The following is a 13623-nucleotide window of genomic DNA, read 5'->3' on the forward strand; positions in this document are numbered from 1 at the left end:
TTTATGCCAGTTTTGTTTATTTTATTTGCCAATTTCTGTAAAAATGCTCTCTGTTGCAGTCACATACATGTGTGTGTTTGTGTGTGTGTGTGTGAGTGTATGAGATAGAAAGTTCGTTCTACTTTTTATTTATGCTCTAGGACCAGACCTTGGTTTATTTGTAGAAATTTTCAGATTTATAATGGATTTACTTTTATTTTTTTGACAAACAAAGTTAAAAAAAAGTCATTTTTTTCATTTTCCCATTCATTTTCAATGTGGGGTCATTTTGACCCCAAACAGCTTAAATGGTAAAAAACCTTTAGAACAACCCTTTAGAACAACCAAATCAAGCCCAGTTTATTTGTGCATGTTTAGATAGATTATTTAGGAAAAGTCACAGAGTTTCATGCCCCTGAGATGAAGGTAACACTTTTAAAAAATGAAGGAAAAGTCCAATGGGGTCATTTTGACCCCAAACAGCGATTAAAGGTTATTTTACAAAGCCACAATGTTCTGTTTTATTGTGAGTGTACACAAATAAAATTAAATACTTATCAGTTTCGATTAGAGATGTGCCGATCCGATACTCAGTATCGGTATTCAAATCCGATATTGTGCGTAAACTATTCTGTGTTATTGTAAAGCCTCACAAAAGACACAAAAAACATTGTAAAGAACCGTCAACTTTTCATGTACTATATTATAAGTGTTCTAAAGCCACTCCATAGTTTAATGTGATAAAGTTATTAATGATTAATATTGAAGTCAGTAAATTAAAGTAAGTGCTTCCCTCCGCTGCGGCTGTCACTCATTCTCCATTCAGCACTCAAACAGCGCGTTGCGTTCGGTTACGGCAGTCAACATGATGAAACTCTCTCCAAGATGATTCAATGTTACTATTGTTATACTTGATCTGTAGAGAAAGGTCTATGGTTTGGCTTAAAATGACTTTATCTTTCTGGAGTTTATTGCTGTTCATGTAACTTTCTCCCAGGTGTCTTTTAGATCACCACACTGGAGTAGAGAGCGCTATACTTGTTCTTCACGTACACAGTAAACCATTAGCCATTGTCACTCAGTCACACCTGACACCCAGTGCTCCCACTACAATCCTCCCTCCTTTATACTGGGACCAGCCACTGGGGGGGCGATCGAGACTCTGGGTTTATGACCTATACTGGGACCAGCCACCGGGGGGCGATCGAGTCTCTGGGTTTATGACCTATACTGGGACCAGCCACCGGGGGGCGATCAAGACTCTGGGTTTATGACCTATACTGGGACCAGCCACCGGGGGGCGATCGAAGCTGTGTCCCAAAATGAAGGCTGCGTCCTTCGAAGGCCGTATTTGAAGGCCGGATGGCCGTATTTGAAGGCCGATTGCGTCACCGCGGCGCGACGAAGGACGTCCCAATTCAAAGGCTGCATCCTTGAAAGGTCGCATTTGGAGGCCGATTGCGTCACCGCGGCTCGATGAAGGCTGTCCCAATTCAATTCTCCATCCTTCGAAGGCCGTATTCGAAGGCCGGTTGGCGTCATCGCGCCGCGACGAAGGCTTCCCTGATTCAAAAGCGACGCCAAATGCACCCTTCGTTTCCCCGTGAAAAGAAGGATACATAAATGGATACTTAGCGGCCTATTCTACCCCATAAGTCATTGCGCGCCGTTGACGACAGCATTTATTTATTTATTTTTAAAGGCGGCCGAGACTAGAGATCGGTGGTGGACAGCAAATTCACATTTAAATGTAAGTATTATGTTTTCATTTACTCAAATAGCTAGCGAAACCAGAGTTACATTTTCTTATAAACTTCTTCTTAACTCCTTCGTCACCATTGCGTGGCTTCATTTATCAGGTAGTTTTAGGCAAAACTTGTGGTAATAACGTTATTAGTTTAACGACCTATTTGTAATATTTGCACTTGTGTATTATAATAAATATCACTCACCCAATAAAGCCCAAAACAATAAGAAAAGCAGTAGATAAGGCAATGGGGTTTCACTTTTATGTGTTTTTGTTGTGCTGTCATGCAAGCTATGTGGTTTTAACCAAATTTTAGTATACAGAAATATGATTTCTTAAGTTTGTGTTAAAATAATATATGTGTGTGTACTGTGTATAATTAAATTTGTATATATAAATACACACACATGCGTGTATATATTTAAGAAAAATGTGTTATTTATATATATAAAAAAATATATATATATATGATATAAATTATATATAAATATATACAATATATGTATGCAAATATTTCTTAAATATATACGTGTGTGTATTTATATATACAAAATAATTATACACAGTACACACACATATATTTTGTAAACACAAACTTTTAATTAATCTTTTCACAGCCCTAATATATACATATATATATATATATATATATATATATATATATATATATATATATATATATATATATATATATAAAGAAAAGTAATACACACATCTTTGCTGAAATGTATTGTCCTGTTGTTGTTAACAATATGGTTCATTTGCTCTGCCTTTAGGATTGCAAGTGTCCTGGGACAGGAGAGGGTGTGAGTGGGAAACCCACTGCTGCAACTTGGCCCTGGTTTGTCCTCATGGATGAGATGTTGGGACAGAGGCATTGCACCAACCCCCCTGTCCTCATCGCCTCAATCCCTGAGGACACACCAGGGCCGAGTTCAGCAGTGGGTGCCCATGGTGAGGAGGAGCCAGGGGCAGCAGCACCAGCACAAAGGCGGTGAGACAGGACGAGTTTTTGGACTTGATCAGAGAAGAAATGCAACTACAGAGGGAGGCAGAGGCGAGGAGTGCACAGGAAAGAAGGGAGAGGATGGACAGGCTGTTTTCTCTTCTTGAGAGAATGATTGAAAAATATATATATTTTCTACATATTCTTGTTTAACTTTTTTCACTTTTATTTTTTAAAAGAAAAATTATGTACATTTATTTTTATGCAACTTTAATTGTGTAAATAAAAGAGAATGAATTGTTCTGGACATTGTTTATTTTTGTAATGACAGTAATACTTTCTGCATGAAACAAATTCTATACCTTTTTATTTTTTCAAATAAAATTAGTAAATGAAAATCATTTGTTCTTTAGGCTACATTAAAGTACTTTTTCCAACTATTTACAAAATACGTTAAACATATCAAAATCAACATAAACATTTAATTTTACAATACATAAAATAAGAAAAAAATGATGTAGACTCTATAGAAATGAGCTGCTGGACCGGGATGGGCTGCCCCTGGTAAGGCCTCCTGCTGGTGGGACATCATCTGGGATGGTCTCCAGAGTGTTAAAGTGCATATTTCCACTATCCACTAAGTTGTCTACCAACAGGTTTGCAGGGCTGATTCAATCGACGGCTTTCTGAAAAAAGTACTTTTAATAACTACTGCATTTATATTAGGCTATTACTGCGTAGGCTATGTTGCATTTTACTTCTGTATATTTTCAATATACAGTAATATCTGGTTGTTACATTATATACTTTTGTGTAGTGTAATGTAATCACATTGTGATGTGAGGGAAAAAAGTACTTCAGGTTACTTCACATTTGTAAGTGAATACTTAACGAAATATGCAGTTCCGAAAATTAAAGTAACAAAATGTAGGCTTATTGTCACAATATTAACAAATTGTTGCTAACTACAGCAGCGTCCCATATCAAAGGGCGCATCTGAAGCGCTCGGACCGGTCTAGCCTACGAAGGATTGTTCTTGTCGCCTGGCAACCGTGACAGCTGCAGATGACGAGCGCGAGAAATTCTGGACTTTTTATATTAAATTTGGTTTTTGTATTCAAACAGGGCTAAACCGAAAATACATGATCCGGCAGCGCCGGGGCACACCATGACCTCCAGTAAAATATAAAACATAAAAATGACAATAGCCAATTCTGGCTCCATAGCTGTTTACTCAGTTATCAAAATGAATGATCAGGATAGCAGCTGTCCTCTCGCACCGTTGCTTGGCGCCAGGAGCGGTGATCGGGAACACCTGGTTGCACAATTAGGAAATCCTAGGAAGGCTACATGGTGCGTCCTTCAGAGGACGCATAGGCTGCATCCTTGAAGTCTGCGTCCTTCGAAGGATGCAGCCTTCAACATTGGGACACAGCTCAAGACTCTGGGTTTATGACCTATACTGGGACCAGCCACCGGGGGGCGATCGAGACTCTGGGTTTATGACCTATACTGGGACCAGCCACCGGGGGGCAATCGAGACTCTGGGTTTATGACCTATACTGGGACCAGCCACCGGGGGGCAATCGAGACTCTGGGTTTATGACCTATACTGGGACCAGCCACCGGGGGGCGATCGAGACTCTGGGTTTATGACCTATACTGGGACCAGCCACCGGGGGGCGATCGAGACTCTGGGTTTATGACCTATACTGGGACCAGCCACCGGGGGGCGATCGAGACTCTGGGTTTATGACCTATACTGGGACCAGCCACCGGGGGGAGGCGCGATCAAGACACTTTGGCTTAACTTTGATGATGTTTTGCTGGAAAGTGCTAGTTTCATTTCGTGCACGCGCATATGAACGCATGTTAACACACAACACGGTTATCTTTTCCGAGCTGCAGTTTATAAACAAACACTGTTGCCCTTTGCCGTTTATCAAACGTAATAAATAGTTGTATTTCACTCTCACTTTTTTTGTGAGGCACAAAGTCACAGAACACAGCCCTGGAAGTGGCCGGTGTTGTAAGCAAGACAGAAAAACAGAAAGACCAAAAGATGCACTGCCCAGCTGGGTTTTTCTCATCGATGTTGTAAACTTTAGTTGATGCGCTTTGACACATATAGGGCTGATCGGCTCTGTTCACGCGGACAGTAACTGAACATTTTAAACTGTTAAAAATAAAAGGCTCAATAAACTATTGCATTCATATAATACCGGAACTACGCATTAAATCTCTTCCCTTTTTGCTTTGAGGTTTTCAATGCAAGGCAAGGCAAGGCAAGTTTATTTATATAGCACATTTCATACACAATGGCAATTCAAAGTGCTTTACATAAAAGAAATTTAAATAATAAAATAAATAAGAATAATTAAAACAGTTTAGAAAAATAAAATAAAATACAGTACAGTACAAACAGTCGGACGAGCATTGGCACAGTGCTCATTCAGTAAATGCATAGCTAAACAGATGTGTTTTGAGTCTGGATTTGAATGTGACTACTGTAGGAGCACATCTGATCTCTTCTGGAAGCTGGTTCCAGCTGCGGCTGGCATAATAGCTAAAAGCAGATTCGCCATGCTTGGAGTGAACCCTTGGTATTTCTAGCTGATATGATCCTAATGATCTGAGTGATCTGTTGGGTTTATATTCAGTGAGCATATCTGCAATGTATGGAGGTCCTAGGCCATTGAATGATTTATATACCAGTAATAATACTTTAAAATCAATCCTAAATTTAACTGGGAGCCAGTGTAAAGACCTGAGGGCTGGTGTGATATGTTCATATTTTCTGGTTCTGCTCAGAATCCTGGCGGCAGTGTTCTGTATGAGCTGCAACTGTCTTATGGTCTTTTTGGGAAGGCCAGTGAGGAGTCCATTACAGTAATCCACCCTGCTGGTGATGAAAGCATGCACAAGTTTCTCTAAGTCTTGTCTGGAAACAAAGCATCTTATTCTTGCAATATTTTTCAGATGATAGTATGCTGATTTAGTTATTGCTTTGACATGACTACTGAAACTAAGGTCTGACTCTAGTGTCACACCAAGATTCCTGACTTGATTTTTAGTTGTTTGACCCCTAGAGTGAAGGTATGCGTTCACCTTGAGAACTTCATCTTTGTTTCCAAACGCAATGACTTCAGTTTTGTCTTTGTTTAATTGAAGAAAGTTTTGACACATCCAACTGTTTACTTCATCAATGCATTGGCACAGGGAGTCAATGGGGCTATAATCGTTAGGCGATAGGGCTAAGTAGAGCTGTGTGTCGTCTGCATAGCTGTGGTAAGCAATTTGGTTCTTTCTCATTGTTTGGCTCATTGGGAGCATATACAGGTTGAACAGGAGTGGTGCAAGAATTGAGCCTTGAGGGACTCCGCATGTCATGGATGTCCACTCAGACTTATGGTCTGCTATACTCACATAATAACCTCTCCCATCTAAGTATGACCTGAACCATTTTAGGATTATTAGAAAGCCCCACCCAGTTTTCCAGCCTGTCAAGAAGTATGTTATGATCGACAGTGTCAAATGCAGCACTGAGGTGGAGTAGCACCAGCACTGATAATTTGCCTGAATCAGTATTTAAGCGAATATCGTTTATTATCTTTATGAGCGCTGTCTCTGTGCTATGGTGCGGTCGGAAACCAGATTGAAAATGGTCAAAGGATCCATTCAAGCTCAAGAATTTGTTCAGCTGATTGAAGACAACTTTTTCAATGATCTTGCCTATGAAAGGAAGATTTGAGATTGGTCTATAGTTGCTTAATATGGTCTTATCCAGATTGCTCTTTTTCAGGAGGGGCTTGACAACTGCAGTTTTCAGGGAGTTTGGAAAACTCCCAGAGAGAAGTGAAGCATTTACCACTTCTAGAAGATCTGCTTCTAAACTGTTTAACACACTTTTGAAAAAAGATGTGGGAAGTGTGTCAAGAGCGCAGGTTGATGTTTTAAGGTGCTGTACGGTTTCTTCCAAAATGTTGACATTAATTTCTTTGAAGTCAGACATAGTAACTACTTTCTCAGGTGGTCTGATCTGTCTGACCCCAGTGCAACTCAAGGATGTGCTGATCACCTTTCTGATATTATTGATTTTCTCAGAAAAGAAAGAAGCAAACTCACTGCACTTGTTGTCTGAGAGCATTTCACTGGGAATCTGGCTTGGGGGGTTTGTCAGTCTCTCTACAGTAGCAAAAAGAGTGCGTGTGTTGTTTAAATTGCTGTTTATAATATTTGAGAAGAAAGTCTGTCTAGCTTTGCCTAGTTCCATATTGAAAGCATGAAGGCTGTCTTTGTAGATGTTATGATGGACTACAAGTTTTGTCTTCCGCCACATGCGCTCTGCTTTTCTGCATTGTCTTTTCATATTTTGCACTGCTGTTGAGTTTCTCCAAGGTGCTTTTTGTCTGCCACTCTTCTTCCTGACTTTCACAGGAGCAATATCATCAATTACAACTTTAACTTTTGAGTTAAAAGAATCAAGGAGAAAGATCAGACAGTGCTACATCCTTAATAACAATCAATGAAATGTTTAGACCCTTACTGATAAGTAAATCTAGAGTGTGTCCACGATTGTGTGTGGGTCCATGTACATGCTGAGTCAGATCAAAAGTTTTTAAAACAGTTTTGATTTCTTTTGCCATATTGTTTTCTGCATTATCTATGTGAATGTTAAAATCTCCAGCAATGGCAAAACAGTCAAACTCTGAGGTAATTGTTGATAACAGTTCTGTAAAGTCCTCAGCAAAGGCTGGAGAGTATTTTGGAGGCCTGTAAATAATGATGAGTAAAATGTGTGGAGCACCTTTTAACACAATACCCAGATATTCGAAAGACAAGTAATTCCCAAATGATATTTGCTTACATTGATAGATATCTTTAAAAAGAGCAGCTAGACCCCCATCTCTCTTTACAGCTCTGCAGACACTCATAAAAGTAAAGTTAGGAGGGGCTGCTTCATTGAGGATTGTTGCACTGCAGCTGTCTTCTAGCCAGGTTTTATTTAGAAGCATAAAATCTAGGTTGTTTGTGGTTATTAAGTCGTTAACTAGAAGTGATTTATTTTTAAGTGAACGAATGTTTAAAAGTGCTAACTTAACAGTCGTACTTTTTGTCCCCACATCAATCTTACTTTCACATGTAATAGGCACCAGATTAGATGGGTTTGCTGTACGGCTATTGAAGGCCTTAGACTTTCTATCTTGTAATAGAACAGCAATGGAGAAAGATACAGGCACACTGGGTTCCCGCTTGTTCTGTAAACATTTGAGAAAGTTACTGTTATCGTAGCGGGGACCCGACACATATCACTGAGAGCTGGTATCAGTTGTTTTTGGTTCACCTCGAGCAGACGGAGGAGGGTGTGGGCCCTGGCGTTGTGGCAGAGGCCGAAGAGCTCTCACAGGAGGAGGGGAGGGCGAGCTGGGCCCGCAGGCTTTGGTGGTAGTGGTGCCTGTCGTTTTTTGGTTGTTATCTGGGGGCTTGCAGCAAAAGAGTGGGATAGTTTGGTTCCAGCATACACCAGTTCTTCCATTTTCTGTGAGAAGCACAGAAGTGGCGATGCTGGGGAGAGGGAAAAGGTGTCTGGTGAAAGGGGCTGTTCCTCTGGTGTTAACGGAGGCTGTGATATGCTGTCCTGGCTTCCCTGGCTGTTTTCCAGGGAGTCGTCCTTGGGTGCTGAATCTTGGAGCAGCTCTAATATGTCTGTCTGTGGTGAGCTCTGTGGGCAGGGCTCAGCTGAGATTGAGTCCGTGAGCAGAGGTTGTTGTGGCGGAGTGGTGTTATCATTGTCCTTGTGTGATATGTCAACCGCATGTCCATTTTGCTGCTGAAGTGAAGTCCTGTGGTCATTTATACTGTGTCCAGGTGTGTGTGTGTGCCATTCAGATTGAGTGGATTGGCACACATTGCAGAAGGATGATTGAGGGAGAAGTAGAAATTGTCCTTTAACACTCTTGAACCAAGTTTGTTTGGGTGATGGCCATCCCGATGAAAAAGTTGTCTCTGACTCCAGAAAAGATTGAAATTGTCAATGAAGTTTACTCCTTTTATATTGCAGGTTTTTTGCAGCCATGTATTTAGCCCAAGCAACCGTGAAAACCTGTTTGTTCCTCTTACTGGGAGTGGTCCACTGATGAATGTTTGAACTTTCAGTCTTTTAAGTGTTTCAAAAAGTTCATTGAAATCCTTCTTAAGGAGTTCTGACTGCTCTTTATGAATATCATTCTTCCCCACATGAATGATGAGTCGATTTGCAGTCTTATGTTTCATCAGAATGTTCTGAAGTTCCCTGTTTATATCAGAAGTTGTTGCTTGTGGAAGGCAGCACGTAGTTGTATCCCTGCTGCTAATGTTTCTGATTATGGAGTCCCCCACTATCAGAGTCCTGGGCCCGGCTGCGCTTTGAGCTGAGTGCCGCTGTCTGCTCGACCTTGAGCGCCAGTTAGCATCAGTGTTAGCTACTGGCCCATTCAGTCTGTTTTCGATCACATTCATCACATTTGGGGATTCCTCATTTACATTCATTAGTACTTCAAACTACTGCGCATTGCACTTCTACTATCGGCCTATACTCAGAATTTTTCGGATCGGATCGGTTCTGGAAAAATGGTATCGGTGCTTCCTTAGTTTCGAACAATCCTGCTCTTATCTGTATGACCAAAATGACGGAGTATGTATTTCCTCTGTTCGATCGCGTCGGTGCCTCACGCGTGACCAGTCTTCATTTAGCTTTGCGTTGTGTGGGTAGATGAACGAGACTGGGCAACAGAAATTACTCAGGCCAGATTTGATTCTGCATGAAAAAAAGACAAATGAATCAAATCAAGCTCGAATCTGTGGCCATCTCTTGCCATTGTAACATCAGCCTCTCTTCAGTCGCGCTTACCGCAAGTGCAACACATTTTACAGCTTTCATGTTTCTCATATAAATTAAAATCAAGAGTGTTCAACATATTTAACAAAAAAACAAAAACATTTTACATAAAAAATAAAAAATAAAAAAATTAACAGAAGCATGATGGGAACATATACCTGCATGAATAAAAAGACAAATGAATCAAAACAAGCTGGAATCTGTGGTGATCTCTTGCCATTGTAACATCAGCCTGTCGGTGATTATTTTTAGTAAGGCATTATTTTAGCCAGAGCTTGCACACTCATGCTTAATGAACTCTCTTTAAAAATACATGCTTCACATCCTTCACACAAACTTCATACAAGTTTGAATAAGATTAAAGTGTATTAAAGAACAAAATTACGTGTTTTAGTACAATAAACAAAATTCATATCAACTTTTTAGACGGAGCTTCAGCACAACTCGCCTCTCTTCAGTCTCTTCAGAGAGTTAGGCTACATGAGCCCAACACCAGTTACTTTCAGTTTCACTTTAAATGATTTGTTTTGGCTAGTTTGTTATTTACTGATATTTTTTCATTCTTGTTCTGTTTTGAATACCATCAAATTCAAAGGATTTGTTGTGGAGTGAGGGGAACTAAAATAGCATATAGCTATGTATTTTTGTAGTAGGCCACCATTATAACATTTCGCTTTAATTACGGTATTATTTCTGAATGCAATAAAATGCCACTTATACGTGACTTACCTGTTTTTTTTTCTTCTCAAAAACAAACAAAAAATATTTGTATGTTTTAAGCATGCAGCAAACAATACTTTTAAACATTAAATTTAACAAAATTCTTACTGTCAGTTAACCGGTTAATTAGCAACCCTATATAGCTAGATCATAATAGTGCAGAATCAACTTTGCGTTGCGATTGCATCAAGGATCAAAAGTGATTGTTAAGAAAAGTGCTGAGTTGTATTTGTGTGCTATCTAGTGGTTTAAAGTACAATAAAGTCAAATGTGCATTTAGCCCCATTTTAGAACATGCAAGTATTCTTATGAAAACAAAAAAATTCCTCTCTCTCTCTAAATACCCCCAACACGATTGATACTGATACAATGGTGAGGCAAAGTTAGATGTTGTGGGAAGAAGGAGGCGGGGACCGGAGAACATTCAAAAGATGATACAAGCAACAAAACTGATACAACAAGCTTGTTGTATAATCCAGGGTTTTTCCTACATTGAAAATTTTTTGCCGGCCGCCAAAACGATTTTTTGTCCCGCCAAAGCCTTATTTGATCTGTAATTGGGTTTTGTGAGTGAAGCAGGCTATACTGACGGAGTGACGGAGAGAACGATCACAGCGCCCCACCCCCGCGCGGGCACTCTCCGTCTTCAGTTCTGTCTTTGCTCTCTCCCTCGCATCAAAATCAACTGATCCTAAAGGTCGGAAGACCGAATCCATGTTTCACGTGGTGCATTCGGAGAATATTTTTTTCTGAATTAGCGCTGGGTGTGAATTGCAGTCAAAAAAAAGTTGCCTTATCTTCTCTTACAACTTGTGACAAGCATTCCGCACATGCAGCTGACATAACTTTAAATAAACGCAAAAAAATAAATAAAAAAAAAATCCAGTTTTTTTGTGTGTGTGTTGACAAATCTTTTGTGATGTCCTAACAGCCAGGATTCCCACACAACACGTCCGCTAAAGTCTGATTCGCGGCCTAATGACTCCTTTGAGCCGATTCATTATAATGAATTATACATTATTTTTTTCTATACATTGACTCGTTGGGTCTTCTAACCTGCAATATGCCCTTTAAAGCAATTGTTCTGCCCGTCAGTGTCTGAATCGGTGTATAACAAATCATTACTGAGAAGAACACATCTGAAATAGGGGTGGGAGAAAAAATAGATTCTTAGATGCATCGCGATGCGGACGTGGACGATTCTGAATCGATTCACAAATGACAAAAAATCGATTCTCTAAAAAATATATATATATTTTTTTATAATAACGTAATATTGACGGAACGCAAAAGGCGGAACTCTAAGCGGACGTGCAGTGCGCGTGCAGTCTGTGGCGTGCACATAACAGACTTGCGCACTTAACAGACGCATGATGGCTGAGCGCCAAATTCGAACAGCATCCTCTTCGTTAAAAGCTAGCGTATGGAAAATTGGCAATTTCATTGTTACCTATTTAGTATTTTTTGTATGAAAGCTGCTTTCAGTAGCCTATTTAGTTTTCTCATCAGTATACTGTAAACCGATCTGTTATACGTACGTTGTACTGCCCTGCAATATGTGCAATGCCAGTCACAAAAAGTTACATTTTGACTGTGCTCTCTGCAGATGTTCATTCACTTTTTTTGTATAAGCTGTTTTTGATTGTGGTATACAGCAAACATTTCAAGTCATAACTCTTTATTATTTAGTTGTGAATAAGAGCGGCTTTGTATGTTACTAATTATTCAGAATATGCGTAAGTCCACAAGCATTATATGAGAGCTGCTGGTACATCATTCTATATTTTTGAACAAAAACTGTTTGTGATTTTGCTACAGCAAAATGTTTTTTTTTTTTTGTCTGAAGGATTATATTTCTCATTGGAAATAACAAGAGGATGTTGGTTAGAAGTCTATTATTAAATGCTAGAGATTCAGAATATGCTGAAGTTTGTATTAATTTACTACAAGTACGCTGCTAGTACAGGCACACATTTATTTTTCTGTTGGTTCTTTGCAATGTTCAAATCACTTCCATTTGTTTTATTAATAAAATTAATATCGGAAGATATAAGTAAGTTCGTTATGGGTCATCATAAATACTTTAAAAGTACCAAGTAAGTAATAATCGATAATCGTTACCCTCTGAATCGTAATCGAATCGAATCGTGAGGTACCTAGAGATTCCCACCCCTAATCTGAAATGAGAAAGTAAGTGTGCTTACCTCATTTAGCAAGAGTGTTTAGTAAAATTTAGCCTTAATAATCCACAGTATGTATAGGCCTATGACAATGTGTAGTAAATTACCTAAAAAAAAAATCACAAACTGTTTCTTTGTATTTATTTTAAATTTAACAGTTATTGTCAATATTGGGCTTGCGGATCATGTGGGTACTAGGGTACTCTTTGCTGTGTGTGGATGACCATGTCGGTCAGCCACCACCGAAGACCAATTTTGACCCAGGAAAAACCCTGTAATCACAGAACTATTGCTAAAACTAGTGTAGTTTGGCAGGGGAAGCTTACACCCTACAGCAATAGCTCCGACTAGCAGCAACAAAACTGATGCAACAAGCATGTTGTATAACTATAGGACTTGGATATTAAAACTAGTGTAGTCCTTTTGGAGAAGCATACACCCTGTAGCTCTGAGTCAGATGCAATGCGCAGCCAAGCAATGAAATACAGTGTGCTTCCTCATTCATGAACATGTATTCTTCCCCCCGTCATACTGATTCCATTGACTGTGGGGGTGAAGATGGCAATTCCCATGATTCCACACTCCTACACAGGACCATCAAGCTGCAATGTTGTTAGTTTTGAATATCAGACCTCTGCGGTGAACGTACCTACTTTGTATTTTGCACAAGTATGTTACCGAAATCTAGATAGCTTTAGCTACAAGCATGTGGTTACTTCAACAAAGCATGTTGCAATAATCAGATAATAATAGAATGATACCTGGATAAGCTTAGCAAAGCATGTTTTCAATAGCGCTAACAGCTTTTAGAGCAAGCAGTTTTCAATAGCAACCAGATAGCCTTAAGAACAAACATGTTTACAATAACAAGATAGCATTAGAGCAAGCATATTTCCAACACACTTTAAGAATGGCATGTTTCCAAGAACTAGAACGACCAAGCGTGTCCAATACCCGCCAGAATAATTTATAATCAATTATTTTTTTTAAGCCTAAGCAACACAGATAGCATTAGCAACAAGCATGTTGCCAATACCCTGATAGCTTTTAACAAAGAGCTTAAAAAAGGAACTTAGCTTAGCTTCGTGAAGACTTTCAAAAATGAATGGAGAGTGAATTACGGCCAGCTGCGATGTGGATGCTCTTGATATCCTTCATGTGGTGAGTGCAGATC

General features: G+C 39.5%; 2 protein-coding genes across 2 annotated transcripts in view; both read left to right on the forward strand.

Moving 5' to 3' along the window:
- LOC311286239 (NACHT, LRR and PYD domains-containing protein 1 homolog) overlaps positions 1-13623 on the forward strand; it is an 88182-nt gene that overhangs the window by 3466 nt on the left and 71093 nt on the right. The gene's annotated exons all lie outside the window — the stretch shown is intronic.
- Positions 12635-13623, forward strand: part of LOC311286540 (neoverrucotoxin subunit beta-like) — a gene marked incomplete at its 5' end in the record, with an annotated part of 30740 nt that continues 29751 nt past the window's right edge. The window contains one exon of the mRNA XM_084402745.1: positions 12635-12723. Coding sequence (XP_084258871.1) covers positions 12635-12723 — 89 coding nt within the window. The remainder of the gene's footprint in view (positions 12724-13623) is intronic.

Source organism: Rutilus rutilus, assembly GCF_951802725.1.
Source record: "Rutilus rutilus genome assembly, chromosome: 2".
In the NCBI taxonomy this organism is placed as follows: domain Eukaryota; kingdom Metazoa; phylum Chordata; class Actinopteri; order Cypriniformes; family Leuciscidae; genus Rutilus; species Rutilus rutilus.